Source organism: Rhinoraja longicauda, chromosome 16, assembly GCF_053455715.1.
Source record: "Rhinoraja longicauda isolate Sanriku21f chromosome 16, sRhiLon1.1, whole genome shotgun sequence".
NCBI classification, from domain to species: Eukaryota; Metazoa; Chordata; class Chondrichthyes; order Rajiformes; family Arhynchobatidae; genus Rhinoraja; species Rhinoraja longicauda.
In genome coordinates, this window is record NC_135968.1 from 15,243,827 (window position 1) to 15,263,313 (window position 19,487).

Genomic DNA, 19,487 nt, shown 5'->3' on the forward strand with positions numbered 1-19,487 from the left:
CTCCACGACGCGCCTCCCCCCATACCGGTACTGCAGCCCAAAGATACTAGAGGAGCAAGATAGACCACTCGACTCTAAAAACCGTAGTAGGTCATTGGTACATTTCAGCGCCATTTTAGTATGCAGATTCTCTGTGCTAGACTGGGCAGTGTTCACAACTCTGCGATGTCTTCGTATATAAAACGTTTGCAAACAATTATTTTTGTTCAACTTCTTGGATAAGTTGATAGTTAACATTTATAACTATTTCTTGAGCAGTTGCTGCTTCGTGATCTTTAAACTTTGGATGTTACTGATTGAATATTTGCACTAGAGATCCACTCTGTATCAGGCCAATTGATCATATTTAATGAACTGTTCTTCCTTGCTTTCTGTTAATTTTAATTTCATTTCCACGAGCTGTATCTCTTTTTGTTTTATTTTAAAAAGTCATGGAAGTATTTGCAAACAATAGAACTCTACTGTATCCACAATATAATTGAAAAGACATTTAACTTTGTACTTAGAGCCAAGAAATTTTGAATTGGTGAATTGATTAGTTAAAAACCCTTGACAGCCACTAAAATGACCAATGCTGCCTGACGTGGTACAGAAGCATGAATCCAATTCAAATAGACATAGTGGTGGAGCAAATCACCAGGTCAGGCAGCATCTCTGGAGAAAAAGGATGGGTGATGTTTCAGGTTGGGACCCTTCTTCAGACAAGGGGGGGGAGGTGAAAAGCTGGTATAAATCAGGACCTGATCTTTTCATTGGTTAGCTGATATGCAAAACAGTGCAACCCTGTATATCTCGCACACAAAATGATGTAAATCTTACCATGAAAGACAGAATTAAAAAGTGTTATCCTTGTTTATGAAGTTCATTTTTGAATGATGTAAAATTGAAGGGGTTGGTGCAATATACTGCTAACCCACAAATGTGTTATGAGATATTCACATTTGAAAAATCCATAAATCACAAAAAAACAAGAAAGTACCTGTTATTTGACTAACTTATCAGTTGAATTTAAATATGAAATGTTTACAGGTTGTAGGGCAGTGGTAAGGATCGTGTTAATGCATGTAACTCATTTTTCACAAAAGTGAGGGTTAGCACTATATTGCACTGACACCCTCAATTATATGTTAAATTCAAAACTAAACTATGGTAGCAATGTACATTATTCATGGCTAAAGCTAGCACTTCTGTATCAGTATAGGTATGTATGCATTACATTTTATTACACTAATATAGAATGAAAAAATATCTTGATGTGTTAATATATTATTCACAATATTAGGATTTCTGGAAATAAGTTTGATGTCACTGATTGCAAATGTATATGGGTAGGCCCTAATGAAATGTATGCGAGGGAACAGTGATCATGATAGGGAGAACCATGTGCTGAGAAGTGTGTGCATGACTGAATGTATATATAAAATATATAGAGAATTTGAAAGAAAAAGGTTGTTAAACAAATAATTAGAAGAAATCACAAGAAACTAGACATATATATGTATATGGTTTATGTATATATACATAAACCATAAAGGTCTAATAGCCTTTATGGTTTATGTACATCATATGAAAAATAAGGAGAGAAATAAGAGCATTGCTTTAAATCAAAGTTGCTTCTGATCCATGAGAAGGAACTTTGAGATCTATTTATGTCTTACCTCACACACGTTTATATATATATATACACACACATATATGTTAAATTTGTGTAGTGTGTTCGAACATTACAAGGCAAACTGCACAAAAGAGGGGGTTGGGGAGGAAGGATGGGATGGAAATGGGCAGAAACAGTAAGAAATAATAAAATCTGAGAAATTAAGCAGGGGGAAAAAAATTAAAATAAAAAGAACAAAAAAATGTGAGTTGATAGATGAGATATTTTCTGCATTTTAATGGTATCATCGCACATACTGTTCCCCCACAACACTGATTACATTGCGAGAGGCATAGCGATCGGCGGGTTTTGCCTATTAAAATGGCGGATGTTCCGCTGCTTTGCGTACTGCACTTCCGGATACGCAATTTCGACGGAGTGGTTCATCTTGCTCCTCTAGTATCTTTGATTTCGACGGAGTGGTTCATCTTGTTCCTCTAGTATCTTTTCTGCAGGCAGGCCACGGCGCACCTCCCCTCGGGCGGAGCGGTACTGCAGCGGGGACCGCCCTCCACGCTGAGCCTCCCTCCGGGCCGGAGCGGGCCACCGCCACGCCTCCCCTGGGCCTGAGCGGTACTGCAGGTGGGACCGCCCTCCACGCACAGCTCCTCCCCCGACAGAGAAGGGCGGGCAGTGGGCGGAGGAATCATTCGTCGGTGACTGCGCGGAGCTGTCAGTAAGTGGTGTAGGAAAGAACTGCAGTTGCTGGTTTACACCGAAGATAGACACAAAATGCTGGAGTAACTCAGCAGGACAGGCAGCATCTCTAGAGAGAAGGAAAGGAGGACGTTTCGGGTCAAAAGATGGGTCTCGACCCCCAAACGTCACCCATTTCTTCTCTCCAGAGTTGCTGCCAGTCCCACTGAGTTACACCCAGCATTTTGTGTCCATCTGTCTGCAAATGGTCCTGTGAACAGTGAACCCGCTGTGGTCAGTCACACACAAGCACACAATGTAACTGTGAACTCAACGATCGTCTTCAATCTAACGCCGGGCTGGGCTCTCCTTCAGCGCTGTCAGGTTCAGTGGTTCACTTTACCCCCCACCCCCCCCCACCGGAGTCTCCCACTCTCCCTTCCCCAGTCCCCCCCTCTCCTGGACCCCCGCACCGCTCCCTCATCTCCACCCACATCCCGCTCCCCCACCCCACCATCTCTCTCCCCAGTCACCAGCAGCTTTTGTTACTGGTGGTATTTTATTTTATTTAAAAGTGGGTTTCTTCTCTCGCTCCGTGCTCACTGTCCTGCTCACAGAGGCGAGTCACTGTCGGGGCGACAGAGCAGCGCAGAGTCCATCAATGGCATTCTCTTCAGTAGCAGCATGACACAGAGAGGCAGGCAGTCGCAGACCGCCCACCTCTCCACTCCTCCTCTCCTCTCCCACCGCGGGCACTCCTGTCACCTCCGCACGCTCCGCTTCGCCTGCTTCAGTAAAGTGTCGAAGTCTATTGAGTCGAACTTGCTTTTGCTTGAATAGGGACCGACTTCACTATGATTAGAGTCTGCAAGGTAAAAAAAAGAAAAGGTTACAGGAAGCACACAAACTGGCAGCGGGATTGAGGGGGGGGGGGGGAAGAGAGGAGAGACAAGGAAGGAGGGGGAGATGGGAGGGGACAGCACCAATACCCTGAGACAGCTGGACTGGGGAGAGGAGAGCACCAGACGTCTAGACGAGGGCCAGGGCTGTCACGGCGCCAGCCCGGGGCGGCTGCCAGCCCCTTTTCTAGAGTTATGTCCTTGCCCGGGTGTCCCTTGAAAAGGAACATGCGGTGTCCACGGGCATCGTGGGGTGTTTTACGGGACCGCTGGGCTCCGCGGAGGGTCGAATGCATCCTGGACCAGTTTTGCAATGTAGACATTTGATATTTAGTATATTTTTTATTTAGGAATATTTAAGAATATTTGGTAATTTTGTATTTGGTGTTCTTAATTGATTTTGTGTTCTTAATTGATTCAATTTATTTTTGGTTAAAAAAAACTGCCGCGTCATCATCCCACCCCCCTGCCCGGCCACTGCAAACCGATACCCCCGACTCACCCAAGTCGGCGTAATTGGTTTTACAAAACTGCCGCCGGCCACCGAAGCAGAGGTCGAAGGGCATCTCGTCGGGCCGGCGCACCGTCTGCCCGTTCTCTATGGCAGCAAAGGCGTCGCAGGTGTAGCGGAACGTGACAAAGCCGTAGTTGTCCCTGCAGAGGCAGCACTTGTTATAGACAATAGACAATAGGTGCAGGAGGAGGCCATTCGGCCCTTCGAGCCAGCACCGCCATTCAATGTGATCATGGCTGATCATTCTCAATCAGTACCCCGTTCCTGCCTTCTCCCAATACCCCATACCCACTGGGGGGGAGCGGGGGAGAGGGATGGAGCAGGAGTTGGGGTGCAGGGAGAGGCCCAAAGGGGCAGCGGGAGGGCAGGTAGAGGCCCGAAGAGAGGAGCAGTGGGAGGGTGTGAGCCACTGTAAGAGGCACCGGGTAGAGGATGAATGGGTTGAGAAAGTGGTGTAGGAGCAGGCCTGGGCAGCGAAGGGGGAGAGAGAGTGGCGGAGGGGGAGGGCGGGGAGCGGGGGAAGGGAAAAAGTGCTCACCCCTGCGTTCTGAAGTAAATGTTGCAATCGTCGATTTCTCCAAACACCTCGAATCTTCGCCGCAGCTCCTCGCGCTTCATGCCGTTACGGATCTTCCCCACGTACACCACCCGCCGCTCCTCCTGTTGGCGCAGACGGCACGTGACTGGCAAACCCACCTTCAACCCCTCCCACCCTGGGACAGGTCCCCACCCCCACCCACAACAGATCGAGAGACTCCGTGACTGGGAAATCCTGCCGTCACCCCAGGGAGAGGTCCTCCCAACCCAGGGCATACCCCAACCCCTGAGCAGCCTGCTCCACCTCCACCAACCACATCTCCCCCCCCACCCCCTTCGGCCCCCACCTTCCTGAGGCAAGGGAGGGGTGCTCCGATTCAGGCTGCCCTCCTGTCAGGGCAACCTTGGGCACAATCAGGACCGGGCTCCCACACAGCATGGGTGACCACAGTAAGAGTCACGCAGCATGGACACAGGCCGTTCGACCCACACCGTCCAGGCTGTCCAATCTAAACTGGTCCCGCTCGGTGATTGACCAATACCCCTCTAAGTATGTCCAGGGGCGGTGGTAGGGGTCCAGGGTGGAGAGGAAGAGGGCCCGGGGTGGAGAGGCGTGGGATCGTGCTGTGCTTACGATGGCGAGCTCCCGGGTTCGGCTGATCTTGTGCTCTGCCACCTGGTTCCGCGACGCCCGGTACCGGCGCCTGGGCTCCTCGAACGGCTCCAGCTGCTCGAAGTAACTGCAGGGACACAGGGTTACCCCGGTAACTGGACTGCTGTGACTGAAACCTCCCCACCAAACCCAGCCTTGCATCGACCCCTCACCCCCTCCAGCGTGGAGCCCACTGACCGCCGGGGACGGGCTAGATCCTGGCAACGCCTCAAGAAACAGGTTCACCCTGACTCTCTCCCGCCCCACCCTCCCACTAACAGGTCCACACTTCTCCCCCGCCGCCCCCAAAACAGCTGGTCCATCACCCACGCTGACCCACCCTCCCAGAAACCGACTCACCAACACCCCCCACCTCAGACACCCACCCAGTAACAGGTCCACCCTTCACCCTCGCGCCTCCCCCCCACCCCAGAAACGGCCACACCCATCACCCACCCTGGACACCCCATTCTCCCAGAAACAGCTGCACCCTGACTCTCACCCTTCCCCCCCCACCAACCTGTTTCTCCCCCTCACCTCATGCGGACACTGCAGCTCTGTGGAGACCTGGACCTCGACCTGGATGCGGATGTGGACCAGGAGCTGGATCGGGAATACGAGTGGGATCGGGAGCTCGACCGGGAATCGGACCGGGAGCTGTGGCGGGAATGTCGTGATCGTCTCCTGCAGTATCTGTGGAGAGGGCAAGGGGTCACGGGTGAGGCCTCACACCCCCAGTAAACACCCTAAGCAACCCTCTCACAGCCCCAACAGTTGCTGCGCCTGCCCCTCAATCCCCCTCCCCACTCTCACGCCTCCTTCCTGCCCCTAATCTGCCTACCCACCCCCCCCTTCACGACCCCGCAGATCACAAGAGCTAACCAATTGGATATAAAATTGGCATAGTGGAAGGAGTCAGAAGGTGAGGGTTAGTAGGGAGTGGAGGGGCTATTCAGATTTGGAGACTATGAGCAGAACATGAGATCATGAGTGTGTAGATAAGGTGGATGGTCACAATCTTTTTCTAGGCAAGCAGAGTCTAAAACCATAGAGTGTAGGTTTAACGTGAGGGGAAGGATTTTAAAAGCTGCTGAGAGGTAACTTTTTCCACACATTGGGTGGTGGGTGTACGGAATGAGCTACCAGAGGAAGCTGTAGATGCCTACAATAACATTTTAACAGGTATTTAGACAAGTAAATGGACAAGAAAGGAAAGCGAAAATGGGCAAGTGGGGCTAGCTTATAATTGGTGACAGTCAAGGTGGCACACCAACGCCTTTACTTCTGGGGTGACTGAGGAAAATCGGATTGTCTTACAAGACTCTTAAAACATCCATACAGTCCAGACTCTCCACCATCATCTCCATCTACACTTCACGCTGCCTCAGAAATGCAGTCAAAATAATCAAAAAGACCTGTCCAACCAGCTCCCGTCTGGCGGATGGCACAGAAGCTTGAAGGCGCGCACCACCAGACTCAGGGACAGCTTCTTCCCTCCATTATCAGCCTTCTGAACAGTCCTTCCATAAGCTAGGGTACTGTCTGATTTACCTCTACCCCATTGTGGACATTGGACTTTGGAACTTGGTGATAACCATATTCTGCACTCTGTATCTTTCCCTTTATTCTACCTATTGTACGAGTTTGACTTGATTGTATTGATCGAGAGCATGCAAAACAATGTTTCTCTCTGTACCTTGGTGCAAGTGACAATAGTAAACTTAAACCTGAACCTAATGTTGGTCAGCATGGTCGAGGTGGGCCTGTCTCCGTGTGGTCTGATTCAGACTAAAGTGAATGCCCTGGTAGCGCTCAATAACATGCATGGTCACTCCAACATGCCAAGACCATGGGACCCAATCACACACGCTCATGCCAAGACGCCAAGGCCATGAGACACAATCACGACGACACCATGAGACCCAATCACACGCACAATCACATCAAGACCATGAGACACAATCACTCGCACGATCATACCAACACACCACAGCCATGTGATCCAAACACATGCTGGATCATGCCAAGACCATGGGACCCAGTTACACGCATTATCACACCAAGACAATGGGACCCAAACATTCACGATCACGCCAAGACCATGAGACCCAATCACACGCAAGACCAAGGCAACACCAACACGCATGACTACGCCAAGACCATGGGACCCAACAAGACGCACGAACACGCCAACACAACCCAAGGTCGTTTCCTTGCCCCAGTTCCTGTCAATACCTGAAAGGAGGGAGTGCCTTACCGTCTCCTCTTCTGTGCCGGTGACCGTGACCGCGAGCGTGACGAAGAGCCCGAGCTGGAGGACGTGGAGCAGTCCCGGCTGTAGCATGGGGAGTCGTCAGTCCGCGGGGAATCCGGCGAGGTTTTCTGTCCGTGCTGGGCACTGCCGGGTGGAATGGGGCCGGCATCCAGGCGCGAGCAGGGGGTGGTATCCACTTCGGCTGCCGGTCCTGAGGCCGGCACGCCCGGACAGCGCGCCTCCGCTGTCATCACCCGGCCGGAGGCCTCGGTGGCTCGGCGGCTCAGCAGGGTGATGGGTTTAATGGTGATGCCAGGCTGCCGCCTCACATTCCAGCGGCAGCCCAGGTCGGGCAGGGCGGAGGGAGGCAGGGTCTTGCGGACAACGCATGGCAGGCAGTACTGGTGGTCAAAGCAAGGGGCGGGCGTGGAGAAGAGCCTGGGGTCAGAAGGCAAAAACCCGAGGTCAGAGGGTGGGGTCCTGGGGTCAGAGGGCAAACTGGACGAGGTCCTGGGGCCAGGGGATGGGATTAGTGAGGTCCTGTGGTCAGAGGGCAGGGTGTGTGAAGCAATGGGGTCATTGGGCAAAGTGTGTGAGGGTCTGGGGTCAGAGGGCAGGGTAGGCTTGCTTCTAGGGTCAGAGGTTAGGATGGGCTTGGTTCTGGGGTCAGAGGGCAAGGTGGGCTTGCTTCTGGGGTCAGTGGGCGGGGTGGCTGAGCTCCTGGGGTCAGAGGGCAAGGTGGGTGAGCTCCTGGGGTCAGAGGGCGGGATGGGTGAGCTCCTGGGGTCAGAGGGCGGGGTGGGCGGTCCCACACACTTGGCCGGTTGGATCTGCCACCCGGGCGGTGGAGGAGAAGTCGGGGCGATCTCAGCGCTCCCCCCAGGGTGAACGTCTCCGGCGCTAACGGCCAGTGATGGCGATATCCAGGACTGGTGAGGTGGGGTGGCCGGGGGGGTCAGACCTGCAAACACACACGGGCGTCAGACCTCACGCATGTAGAACAGGCCCTTCAGCCCACAATACCATGTTAATCGAATATCCCTCCGTCCCCTACATATCCATGTGTCTATGTAAAAGACTCAAACGACACAATTTTATCTGCCTCCACCCAGTGGCGGGTTCTAGGCACCCACCACCCTCTGTGTATAAAATCTGTCGTGTACATCCCTTTGAAACGTTGTCCCTCTCACCTTAAATCTATGCCATCTACAGTTCCATCTTACTGTCTACCCTAACCGTGCCTCTCTAATTTTACGTACTTCACAATCAGGTCTCGCCTCAGCCTCCAACCATCCAAAGAAAACAATTAAAGTCGGTCCAACCTTTCCTTGTCACTAAACCCCTCTAAACCAGGCATCATTCCGGTAAACCTCCTCTGCACCCTCTCCAAAGTCCCCACATCCTTTCTTTAATGGGGTGACCAGAACTGCACGCAATACTCCAAATGCAGCCTAACCAAAATCCCTTTAAACTGCAACATGGCATCCTACTCTTTCAGTCAATGTTCCTGTTAAATTCCTCGGCACTCTTCTCCAGATTACTTGGATCGTGCTGTAACCGTCACCGTCCACTATAGTGGAGCCATCCACAAGCGTACTAAGCAAGTTAACCATGTTATCAGTCTGAAGAAGGGTCTCGACCCGAAACGTCACCCATTCCTTCTCTCCCGAGATGCTGCCTCACCTGCTGAGTTACTCCAGCATTTTGTGAATAAATCGATTTGTACCAGCATCTGCAGTTATTTTCTTATACTACTGGTTAGTGAGGGTGGTGGACCCAGCACCGATTCCTGCGGCACTCCACTGCTCAGTCTCCAAATCTGTATAATCCCTCCACTCCCTCCTAACCCTCAACCTCTCACTCCTTCCACTACGCTCATTTTATATCCAATTGATTAGCTCCAATGTGACCTAACCTTCCAGACCAGCCAACCGTACAGGACCAGGACAACGGCCACGTAGACAACATCTACCCTCTTGCCTTCATCAAACCTCTTGGCCACCTTCCATAAAAGTGAAACTCGAGAGTGTCGAGGAGATTCAATCCCTGGATTGGAAGAGTTTAGTCTGAAGGGTCTCGACCCATTCCTTCTCTCCGGAGGTCCTGCCTTCCCGCTGAGCATTTATGTCTACCTTTGGTGTAAACGAGCATCTGCAGTTTCTTCCTACACATGGCATACCATAAGCCTTCTTTGCCACTATCACTCCATGCCACTTTCAGAGAGTTATGGAATCAGGCCCTAAGATCCCTCTGCACATCAATGCTGTTCAGAGTCATTAATCGTATACTTTCCCCTTACAAACAGCCTCCCAATGTGCAACACCTCACACATACTTCCATCCATTATATCTCCATCCATGTCTATATCCTGCTGCATATTTGCCAGCCTTCCTTACAGTCCGTGAGCCCAGCGATCTTGGTGTCATCTGCAGACGCGCTAACCAGTCTGCCGATATTTACATCTGGGTCATTTATATCACAAATAAGAGTCAAGAGTGTTTTATTGTCAGACGTTCCGAAATGAAACAATGAGATTCTTACTTGAGGCAGCACAACACATGTAAATATAGCAGTCTGCAGAGTACAGCAGTGGTCCCAGCAGACACCTGCAGAACTCCACCAGTCACAGACCTCCAGCCACAATTACATCCAGGCATTAAGACCCTTCCTTATCTCTCTGAGGGAGATTCCCACCCCCCCCTCCCCCGTGCCTGTCCCACCCCCCCCCCCTTCGTGTGGAGACCCGAGACTCACCGGCTGTGCTCGCCAGTTCTGCCCCGAACACCTGATCCACGAATCTCCGCCCGGCCGCCGGCTCCGTCCTGTAGAGGCACCGAGGGTTAAAAATCAACCTCTTGCCCGCCGGCCCGTCAACCACCCCCCACTCCCTCACACCATATGCCCTGGTTGTAACACTTCTCATTGCCCTCACTCCTGCTCATACGCACCGCACGTACTGTCAGCCACCCCCCTTCCCCAGTGATGGACTCATTGATCAATACTGCAGTGTGCCCACCAGTCCAGCTGCGGATCCCACCCCTGCATTGCCACCAACTCTACCCCCCCCCCCACACCAGTCCTGCTCCATACACATTGTCCCCAGTCACCCCCCCCCCCCCCCCCCCCGACTCCTGAGACCAGCCCCCATCCTCTCACTCACCTGGTGCTCAATACAGACGGCTCCTTTCTCACTGGAAACAAGACGAAAGACGTTAGAACAGCCGGTGTTGGGCCCAACTGCTCTCACCCCCCCCCATCAAACACCACCCCACCCCCACCTGCCCCATCCACCCACACATGATCTACCCACCCACACCTGCCTCACCTGACCCACCCACACCTACCCCATCCCACCTGCCAACTGCTGCCCAGTGCATACAGTGCTCCCCCACCCACCTGACCCACTCCCCTCATCCTGCCCAGTGACCCCCCCCACCTCTCACCCGCCCCCCCCCCCGCACAATCCCCATCTCTGATCACTGCCAAACGCATCAGCCCCTCCCCTCCAGCTCACCACTGCCTCATCCCATCCACCCCCTTCATCCTGCCCAGTGACCCCACCCCCCGCTTAATCCACCCCCTCATCCTGCCCGGTGACCCCCCCCCCCCCAACCCCCGCGACAGACGGAGCTGCTCACCCTCGGTCACTTCAAACTGTTCCAGCAAACTCATCAGGTCTGCAGCCTCTATACCTGTGTTGGGGGGAGGGGGGAGGGGAGAGGGGAACCGTCAGTGACTATGGATTAACTCCCTTCCCCACAGAGGGCCACCACTCACGCTTGTCACCAGCCATCAGGCACAGATGAGGTCCTACCTCATCTTCCCCCCACTCCCCACGGGTCCTACCCGTGTCTCTGCCCCCCTTCCCCCCCCTCCCCTCCAAATCTGTCCCACCCATGTCACTGCATCCCCTCCCCAGTCCCCTAAACTCCTCTCCCCTCCATCCACCCCCGACACACACACCCCCCCCTCCCCAATTCCCTCGTCGTGCCACACCTTCAGCGCCGCTCCTGGCTGCGATCTTCTGCAGGGCTGCCGCTCTGCCCCGGACGGTCTCCCTTGCAGCCGCCTTGCTGCACCGCTGCTGCTTCGCTGTAGGCCGGGGGGGCTGGGCCGTTGGGCCGAGGCTCGGGGCGGGCCCTCGCGGAGCCGGGATGGGGTCAGCCTGGGTCAGGAGGCTCCGTCTGCCCCCCAGAGCAGGAGGGGGCAGCACCCCTGCAGGAGGGGCTGGCACTGCTGGGCCCAAGGGCCGAGGGGAGGGTCCCACAGGGAGGCTGCGGGCAACGGGCGGGTGACCAAGGCACCCAGAGGTGGGGGGTGGGTGGGGGAGGGGCAGAGCAGTGGTTGGGTGGGGAATGGGGCGGGGAAGGGGCAGGGCGGGGGCAAGGTGGGTGAGGAGCAGGGCAGGGACGGGAAGGGGGCTGGTTGGGGCAGAGTAGGCGAGCGGTATGGTGGGATCAGGGTGGCAAAGAGCAGGGGCAGGTTGGGGGAGAGTGGGGGGCAAAGTGGGCTGGGGGAGAGTGCGGGGTAGAGCGGGGTGGGGGAGAGTGCGGGGTAGAGCAGGGTAGGGGAGAGGGAGGGCGGGGGAGAGGGAGGGCGGGAGCAGGGCGGGAGAGAGGGAGAGTGGGGTGGGGAAAGCGGGAAGGGGGTGGGGGAGAGCGGGGTGGTGGAGAGCGGGGTGGGGGAGAGCGGGGTGGGGGAGAGCGGGGTGGGGGAGAGGGAGAGCGGGGTGGGGGAGAGGGAGAGCGGGGTGGGGGAGAGGGAGAGCGGGGTGGGGGAGAGGGAGAGCGGGGTGGGGGAGAGCGGGGTGGGTGAGTGCAGGGTGGTGGAGAGCAGGGTGGTGGAGAGCGGGGTGGTGGAGAGGGAGAGCGGGGTGGGGGAGAGGGAGAGCGGGGTGGGGGAGAGCGGGGTGGGTGAGAGCGGGGTGGGGGAGAGTGGGGGGTAGAGCGGGGTGGGGGAGAGAGCGGGGTAGAGCGGGGGGTAGAGCAGGGTAGGGGAGAGGGAGGGCGGGGGAGAGGGAGGGCGGGACTGGGGCGGGAGAGAGGGAGAGTGGGGTGGGGAAAGCGGGAGGGGGGTGGGTGAGAGCGGGGTGGGGGAGAGCGGGGTGGGGGAGAGGGAGGGCGGGTGCGGGGTTGGTGAGTGCTGGGGAAAATTCCAGAGAAGTCGCCCTGACTAGACTGGAGTGGACTGGGGTGTGAGGTGGGGATGGAGGCAAGGTGTGGGTGGGGGCAGGATGGGGACATGGGACAGCAGGGGGCTGGCAGTGGGGATGGGCAGGGGGGACTGGTGCAGTCAGGGTGGGGGTCTGGCCCCAGGGCAGCGCTGGGCCGGTGGCTGATCCGTGGCGTGCGGCCGGGGGGACTGACCGGTCTCCAGCCACCACTCTGGCCAGCAGCAGGTCGCTGAGCTCGCCCTGGACGATGGAGTGGATCGGCACGACGGGCCAGGCACGGGCGGGGGGACCGGAGCCCGGCCGGGGGTCCCGGGAGGCGGGGGAATCCCCCTCCTGCTGCCTCTGCTGCAGCCTCTGCCGGTACTGCTGCAGGCTGATGGGACGGAGCCGCGGCTCTGTGCTGGGAGGGGCTGCGGGGGGCCGGGCGACGGGCCCAGGTGTGGCTCCGGGAGCGGCCGGAGACAGCACTGGTGTGGCGACCCCGGGAGAGGGGTCCAGGGTGGGGGTTGGTGTGACTGCTGAATGCTCAGCCCCTTCCCGGGTGGGGGACAGCTCCCGTGCGGCCTCAGGGGAGGCCAGGGGGTCTGACGTGGGAGGGGGGTCTGAGGTGGGAGGGGTCTGTGGGGCAGGGGAGGGGTCTGTGGGAGGGGGCTGTCGGGCGGGGAAGGGGTCTGTGGGAGGGGGTTCTGAGGTGGGAGGGGGGTCTGATGTGGGAGGGGTCTGTGGGGCAGGGGAGGGGTCTGTGGAAGGGGGCTGTAGGGCAGGGGAGGGGTCTGGGGTGGCAGGGGGGTCTGGGGTGGCAGGGGGTTCTGGGGTGGCAGGGGGTTCTGAGGTGGGAGGGGGGTCTGATGTGGGAGTGGGCTGTCGGGCAGGGGAGGAGACTGAGGCGGGTGAGAGCTCGAGGGCAGGCGGAGGCTCGGCTACTACCACTGCCCCCTTGCTCTGGGGAGGGGTTCCGGCCCCTGGGGGTCTCCTGCTCGTCACCCCCTGTCTGCCCCTGCCCATGGCCCGGCCCCTGCTTGGCCCTCCCAGGGCTGTGTGAGGGGGTGGTCCGGTCTGTGGGCGGCCCTGTGCAGGACCATCCCCCGCAGTGACCAGGAGCTGGGCCCGGCGTGCTGATCGGGTCAGAGGGATTCTGGTTGGGCCCCGCGTCTCTCCGGCTCCAGCAAGCCCGGCCACCTTCCTTGGCCGCCCCCTCCTCCTCCTCGCCGGGGGGTCTCCCTGCTGGGGGTCCGTGGGCACGATGCCCGGACCCGATGGTGTGCCAGATCCCGGCTCCACCACAGTCCCAACTCCATGAAGTCCAGGCAAAGTCTCTGGGGCCAGCCCTCCAGCCACCGGGGGCACTGCGTCAATCTCCTGGCCCTCACACAGGACCGCGGCTCCGCCCGTCTGCTGTTCCTTGGCCTCCTGCACGATCTGGACGTCCAGCTGGATGATGTTGTGCTCGGCGGGCAGGCAGTACGGGTGCTCGGAAAGCGAGACGTTCCCCACATTGATCACACATGGCAGGCTCTGGTCAAACACCAGCCCCACTCCGTCCAGCTCTGCCTCAGGCCCCATTCCGTCCAGCTCTGCCTCGGGCCCCACTCCGTTCAGCTCTGCCTCCGGCCCCACTCCGCCCAGCCCTGCCTCCAGCCCCACTCTGTCCAGCTCTGCCTCCGGCTCCACTCTGTCCAGCTCTGCCTCCAGCCCCATGCTGTCGTCCAACCACATGTCTTCCAGCTGTGCTTTCTGCGGGCCCAGGCTGGCACCGCCGGCCAGCTGGCTGGCATCCAGGCTGACCTCCGCACTGCCGGCATCACGCAGTGAACTCTGCTGCCCAAAGCTGCTTCTGATGGTCCTCTCCGAATACCTGGCCGGTCGCCGGGGAACGGCTGGGTCCAGGCAGGTGAAGAGATCCTTGGCCGCGTCTGGGAACGAGGCCCACGAGTGTCTCCCGACCTGTGGCAACAGAAGCAGGTGATGTGATGGAGCGTGGGATGGGAGAGGGGACAGCAACAGTGTGGTGGATCGAGGGGAGGGAAAAACATCCTTAATAAGAATGGGGAAATAGTTGTTTAATAGTATATTTGATATTGAAGACTATTTGCTTGACGTATTATGGTGGTGCGTTTTGTTTTGAATTATATCACATTGGACATATTACTGTAAATAATTGAATAAATTATTTTTGGATAAAAAAGTTTGGGGGGGGGAGAGCAGGCGGTGATGGTGTGGAGGGGCAGGGCAGAGAAGGGTGGCAAAGATTTGGTAGAGTGGGGGCCGGAGGAGAGCGTGGACAGTGGCGGTGCTGAGGGGAGGGGCAGAGGGAAGGGGGTGATGTGGAGGCATGGGGAGGAGAGAGGGGGCTGCAGCAGAGTGAGTAGTGGAATGACCGGGCAGTGGGGCAATCGGCCGGCGAGTACTAGGTCTCGCTGATGCCTATGTCTGCGCGGTTGACAGTCGCCCCGGCAACCCGGTGCAGGCCCTTCCCCCTCTCACCCCCAGCAGACTGTCGGGCGTATCCTTCGGCGAGGAGAATAACTCGGTGTCAGGGAGCGTGTCGAAGGGCGAGGGATTCTCATCATCGACCGTGTCCAGTATCTCGGTCAGGGCCGTCAGTAGCGTCGCTTCACTCTCCTCGTCCAGTGGAGACTTACTCTGTCAACAAAGCAGCTCCGTTAGGTGACACGCCAGGCCGTGGGTTAAAGATGCACACGCGGTTCACTCCCACCCGCACCGCTCGCCCCCATACCCCTGATATGGGGTATGGGTTCACACTAACATAGCCTACCGTAATATGGGGTGCAACACTGATGTACCCCACTCGGATATGGGTTGTGGGGTACAACACTGACATACCCCACCTCGAGCATCCTATCACCCCTCCGTTGCAAGTTTACATACATCCAACCATACATGATCTATACCCGCCCCGTGCACCCCGCTCCAACCCCAGTAATGGCCATTCATGGCTCCGCAGATCATTTGGGAAGCAAAGACTCAGTGGACGAATGAGTAGCTAGAAGTCCAAACAACGGAAACTCTAAACCCAACTCTGGAATCTCACAGCGCTCGGAGAATACCAGGCACCAACACAGCAAGATGGCGCAGTGGTAGAGCTACTGCCTTACATCGCCAGAGACCCAGGTTCAATCCTGATTAAGGGCGCTGTCTGTGTAGTTTGTACTTTCTCCCCATGACCGTGTAGGTTTTCTCCGGGTGCTCGGTTTCCTTCCACACTCCAAAGACATGCAGGTTTGTTGCGTAATTGGCCTTGGTAAAATTGTAAATTGTCTTTAGTGATCGCTGGTCCGCGCGGACTCGGTGGGCCTAAGGGCCTGTTTCCATGCACGTTTATAGCCCAACAGCGGAGGTTGGTGCAGTATCAACAAGACATTCTGCACCTCTGAACTAAACTCAACTAACAACTCCCCGACACAGGGAATCCAGAAGGTTCTTTGCATCATGAGCTGAGGATGAGTGAAGTAGCAGGACGAGAGGGGACCTAAGAATTCACAACAGACAGTTATGAGTGACCTACCTCTGCTGGTGACGAGTCTTCAATGATGGAAATGATTGTCTGATCGACATAACCATGAAGGGCACCCAGAACCCCCACAGTATCCAGTCCACTGATGCTGAAGTCAGGAAGGATGTGGCCATGGTAACCATCCCCACTGGCTTGCTCCTGCAAATCCAAAGCACACAAAAGGAAGAGTTGTTCAAAAGCCTAGCTTTCATCAGTCAGGGTACTGAGTGGAGAAGAATGTTATCTTACAGTTCAAGACATTGATGAGGCCACAGTTGGAGTATTTTGTTCAGTTTTGGCCAATCTGTTATTGAAAAAAATGGTGTTAAGCTGCAAAGAGTGCAGAGAAGATTTAAGCGGACTTTGTCAGGCAAGGACTTTAATTACTTGAAGCGCAGGAGGATGAGGCATGATCTTACAGTTGTATAAAATCACATGGGGAATAGATTGGGTAGATGCACAGAATCTTTTAGCCAGAGTCGGGGAATCAAGATTTAAGGTGGTTTAACATGAAAGGGGAAAGATTTAATAGGAATCTTCAGAACAGCAGCTGAGCCTCAGTTGAGTGATGCGACACCGGGTAGAGGGAGGGGAGACCCCGGGCAGAGGGATACCGGGGCAGAGGGGATGGGAGGGATACCGGGGCGGAGGGGATACCGGGGCGGAGGGGATGGGGGGATACCGGGGCGGAGGTGATGGGAGGATACCGGGGCGGAGGGGATGGGGGGAAACCGGGGCGGAAGGGATGGGGGGAAACCGGGGCGGAAGGGATGGGGGGAAACCGGGGCGGAGGGGATACCTGGGAGGAGGAGATGGGGGGGATACTGGGGCGGAGGGGATGGGGAGGATACCGGGGCGGAGGGGATGGGGGAAACCGGGGTGGAGGGGATACCGGGGCGGAGGGGATGGGGGGATACCAGGGAGGAGGGGATAGGGGGGATACTGGGGCGGAGGGGATGGGGGGGATACCGGGGCGGAGGGGAAGGGGGGGGAATACCGGGGCGGAGGGGATACTGGGGCGGAGGGGATACCGGGGAGGAGGGGATACCGGGGCAGAGGGGATGGGGGGGATACCGGGGCGGAGGGGATACCGGGGCGGATACCGAGGCGGTGGGGATGGGGGGGATACCGGGGCGGTGGGGATGGGGGGGATACCGGGGCGGAGGGGATGGGGGGGGGGTATACCGGGGCGGAGGGGATACCGGGGCGGAGGGGGTGGGGGGATACTGGGGATGGGGGGGGATACCGGGGATGGGGGGGGTACCGGGGCGGGGGGGGATACCGGGGCGGGGGATACCGGGGCGGAGGGGATGGGGGGATACCGGGGCAGAGGGGATGGGGGGGATACCGGGGCGGAGGGGATACCGGGGCGGAGGGGATGGGGGGGGGGGGTATACCGGGGCGGAGGGGATACCGGGGCGGAGGGGATACCGGGGCGGAGGGATACTGGGGATGGGGGGGGATACCGGGGATGGGGGGGGGGTACCGGGGCGGGGGGGGATACCGGGGCGGGGGATACCGGGGCGGAGGGGATATCGGGGCGGAGGGGATGGGGGGAAACCGGGGCGGAGGGGATACCGGGGAGGGGATATCGGGGCGGAGCGGATGTGGGGGATACCGGGGCGGAGGGGATGCCGGGGCAGAGGGGGTGGGGGAGGGGATGCCGGGGCAGAGGGGGTGGGGAGGGGATACCGGGGCGGAGGGGATACCGGGGCGGATGGGGTGGGGGGATGCCGGGGCGGAGGGGATGGAGAACACCCCCGATCGGAGGGGATACCCAATACCCAGGCGGAGGGGAGATAGCCGGCGGAGAAATACCGCCTCAGGCCGCAGCCTCGCCTCCCGCGGGCCCAGGACGAGTGTTCACTCCGGCGGCAGCCACGTGTCATCGCCACCGCTCCGGGACAGACAGGCCTCGGCCCCGGGGGCAGCCGCCATCCCCACCCCCAGCACTACCCGCCGGCGCGGCTCCTAGCCCCCGGGACCAACCCCCCCCCCCCCCACCACAACCCCCGCCCACGCCCCACTCCCCCGGCTTCCAGCCCCCAGGACCGGCACCCACCCCCTCCCCAGTCTCTTCCTCGCCGGCCTCGACCTCCAGCCCCGACCCCCGGCGCTTCCCCGCCTGCCCCGCCCCGCTCCTCTGGCCGCACACGTGTCACGGCCGGGCCGGGTCCGGGGCTCGGGCGGACGGAGAGCGGCGCTGCTCCACCCCGGGGCCGCTCACACCCGCCATTTCAATCGGCCGCTCACCGGCAGGGCTGCTACGGCGGCGGCCGTGCGGCTGCGGCTCCGGTCCCAATCCCTGTCCCGGCCGCGGCCTGCGCTCCGGGTCGCGGCCGCCCACCACGCCGCCATCTGCCGCCACCCCGGCCTCTGCCTTCCGCTTCCGGTGCCGGCGACCCTTCCCACCGCTCTTCATCCGCCTCCACCATTGGTGCAGACTGCCGTCACTCACATCCACGCCCCGCCTCCCACATGCACAGCGCAGGCGCGGCCTTTTCGGCCCGTCCCCTCCATGCTGGCCACGCTGCACAACCCAGAGAGTCTGGCTCAAAGATACTAGAGGAGCAAGATAGACCACTCGACCCTAAAAGCCGTAGTATGCCATTGCGCCGTTTTAGTAGGCAGAAACGTGCAGAAACTTTAAAAAGATAACAAAAATCTGTGATTTGATAGATGAGATATATTCTGCATTTTAATCGTACTGTTCCCCCAAAACATTGATTACACTGCGAGAGGCATAACGAACGGCGGGTTTTGCCTACGTTCCCCTCCTTTGCGTACTGCACCTCAGTATCGGCAATTTCAACGGAGTGGTCCATCTTGCTCCTCTAGTATCTTTGGTCTGGTTGAAGTTGACATCAGCTGACTGGTCTGGGGACGAGGGCGGGACACACGAACAACTACAGATGTTCCATTAGCTTTCTTCACTGCCTGCTGTCCCTGCATGCTTACTTTCAGTGACTGATGTACAACGACACCCAGGTCTTGTTGCACCTCCCCTTTTCCTAATCTGACACAATTCAGATAATAACCTGCCTTCCTGTTCTTACCACCAGTTCTTGATTACGTTAGCCCTTGGAGCTAAGAGTCTGAAAAGGGGTCTCCACCCATTCCTTCTCTCCATAGATGCTGTCTGTCCCGCTGAGTTACTCCAGCTTTTTGTGTGCAGCTCTAAGAGCTATTTTCCTTCAATCTCATGTGGTCAACCAACATAAACTCTCTGGTTAAGAAGGCACATCAGCGGCTTCACTTCCTAAGAACACTCAGGAAAATCAACCTGCCACAACAGCTGCTCGTGTTCTTCTACCGCTTGTCCATTGAGAGTGTCCTGACACATGGGATCCTGGTGTGGTATGGCAACAGTTCTGCGGCTGACAACAAGGCTCTGCAGAGAGTCATCAACACAGCCCAGAAGATCACCAACACACATCTGCCTGTCCTAGAAGACATCTATAGCTCCCATTGCCTGCGGAGGTCATCCTGCAGCGCAGCGGTAGAGTTGCTGCTTTACAGCGAATGCAGCGCCGGAGACTCAGGTTCGATCCTGACTACGGGTGCTGCACTGTAAGGAGTTTGTACGTTCTCCCCGTGACCTGCGTGGGTTTTCTCCGAGATCTTCGGTTTCCTCCCACACTCCAAAGACGTACA

At 57.4% G+C, this 19,487-nt stretch overlaps 1 protein-coding gene across 1 annotated transcript; it reads right to left on the reverse strand.

Moving 5' to 3' along the window:
* Positions 1–2,818: 2,818 nt before the first annotated feature.
* Positions 2,819–18,207, reverse strand: LOC144600816 (uncharacterized). Its single transcript, XM_078412708.1, has 14 exons — positions 18,087–18,207; positions 15,846–15,992; positions 14,804–14,962; positions 12,134–14,263; positions 11,143–11,998; positions 10,785–10,838; positions 10,307–10,337; positions 9,901–9,968; positions 7,150–8,107; positions 5,430–5,585; positions 4,875–4,980; positions 4,242–4,363; positions 3,692–3,843; positions 2,819–3,155 (listed from the first exon to the last, which is right to left on the reverse strand). Exons 1-14 carry the CDS (start codon positions 18,189–18,191, stop codon positions 3,052–3,054), a joined length of 5,148 nt encoding a protein of 1,715 aa, XP_078268834.1. The 5' UTR covers positions 18,192–18,207; the 3' UTR covers positions 2,819–3,051.
* Between the last annotated feature and the right edge of the window lie 1,280 nt (positions 18,208–19,487).

Coding starts and splice junctions, on each gene's coding strand:
- LOC144600816 (XM_078412708.1), bottom strand. CDS start 18,191: ATGGCGGCGTGGTGGGCGGCCGCGACCCGGAGCGCAGGCCGCGGCCGG. Junction 10,338..10,784: donor ACAGTTTGAAGTGACCGAGG/GTGAGCAGCTCC, acceptor TCTTGTTTCCAG/TGAGAAAGGAGCCGTCTGTA. Junction 5,586..7,149: donor CCGGCACAGAAGAGGAGACG/GTAAGGCACTCC, acceptor CCCTCTCCACAG/ATACTGCAGGAGACGATCAC.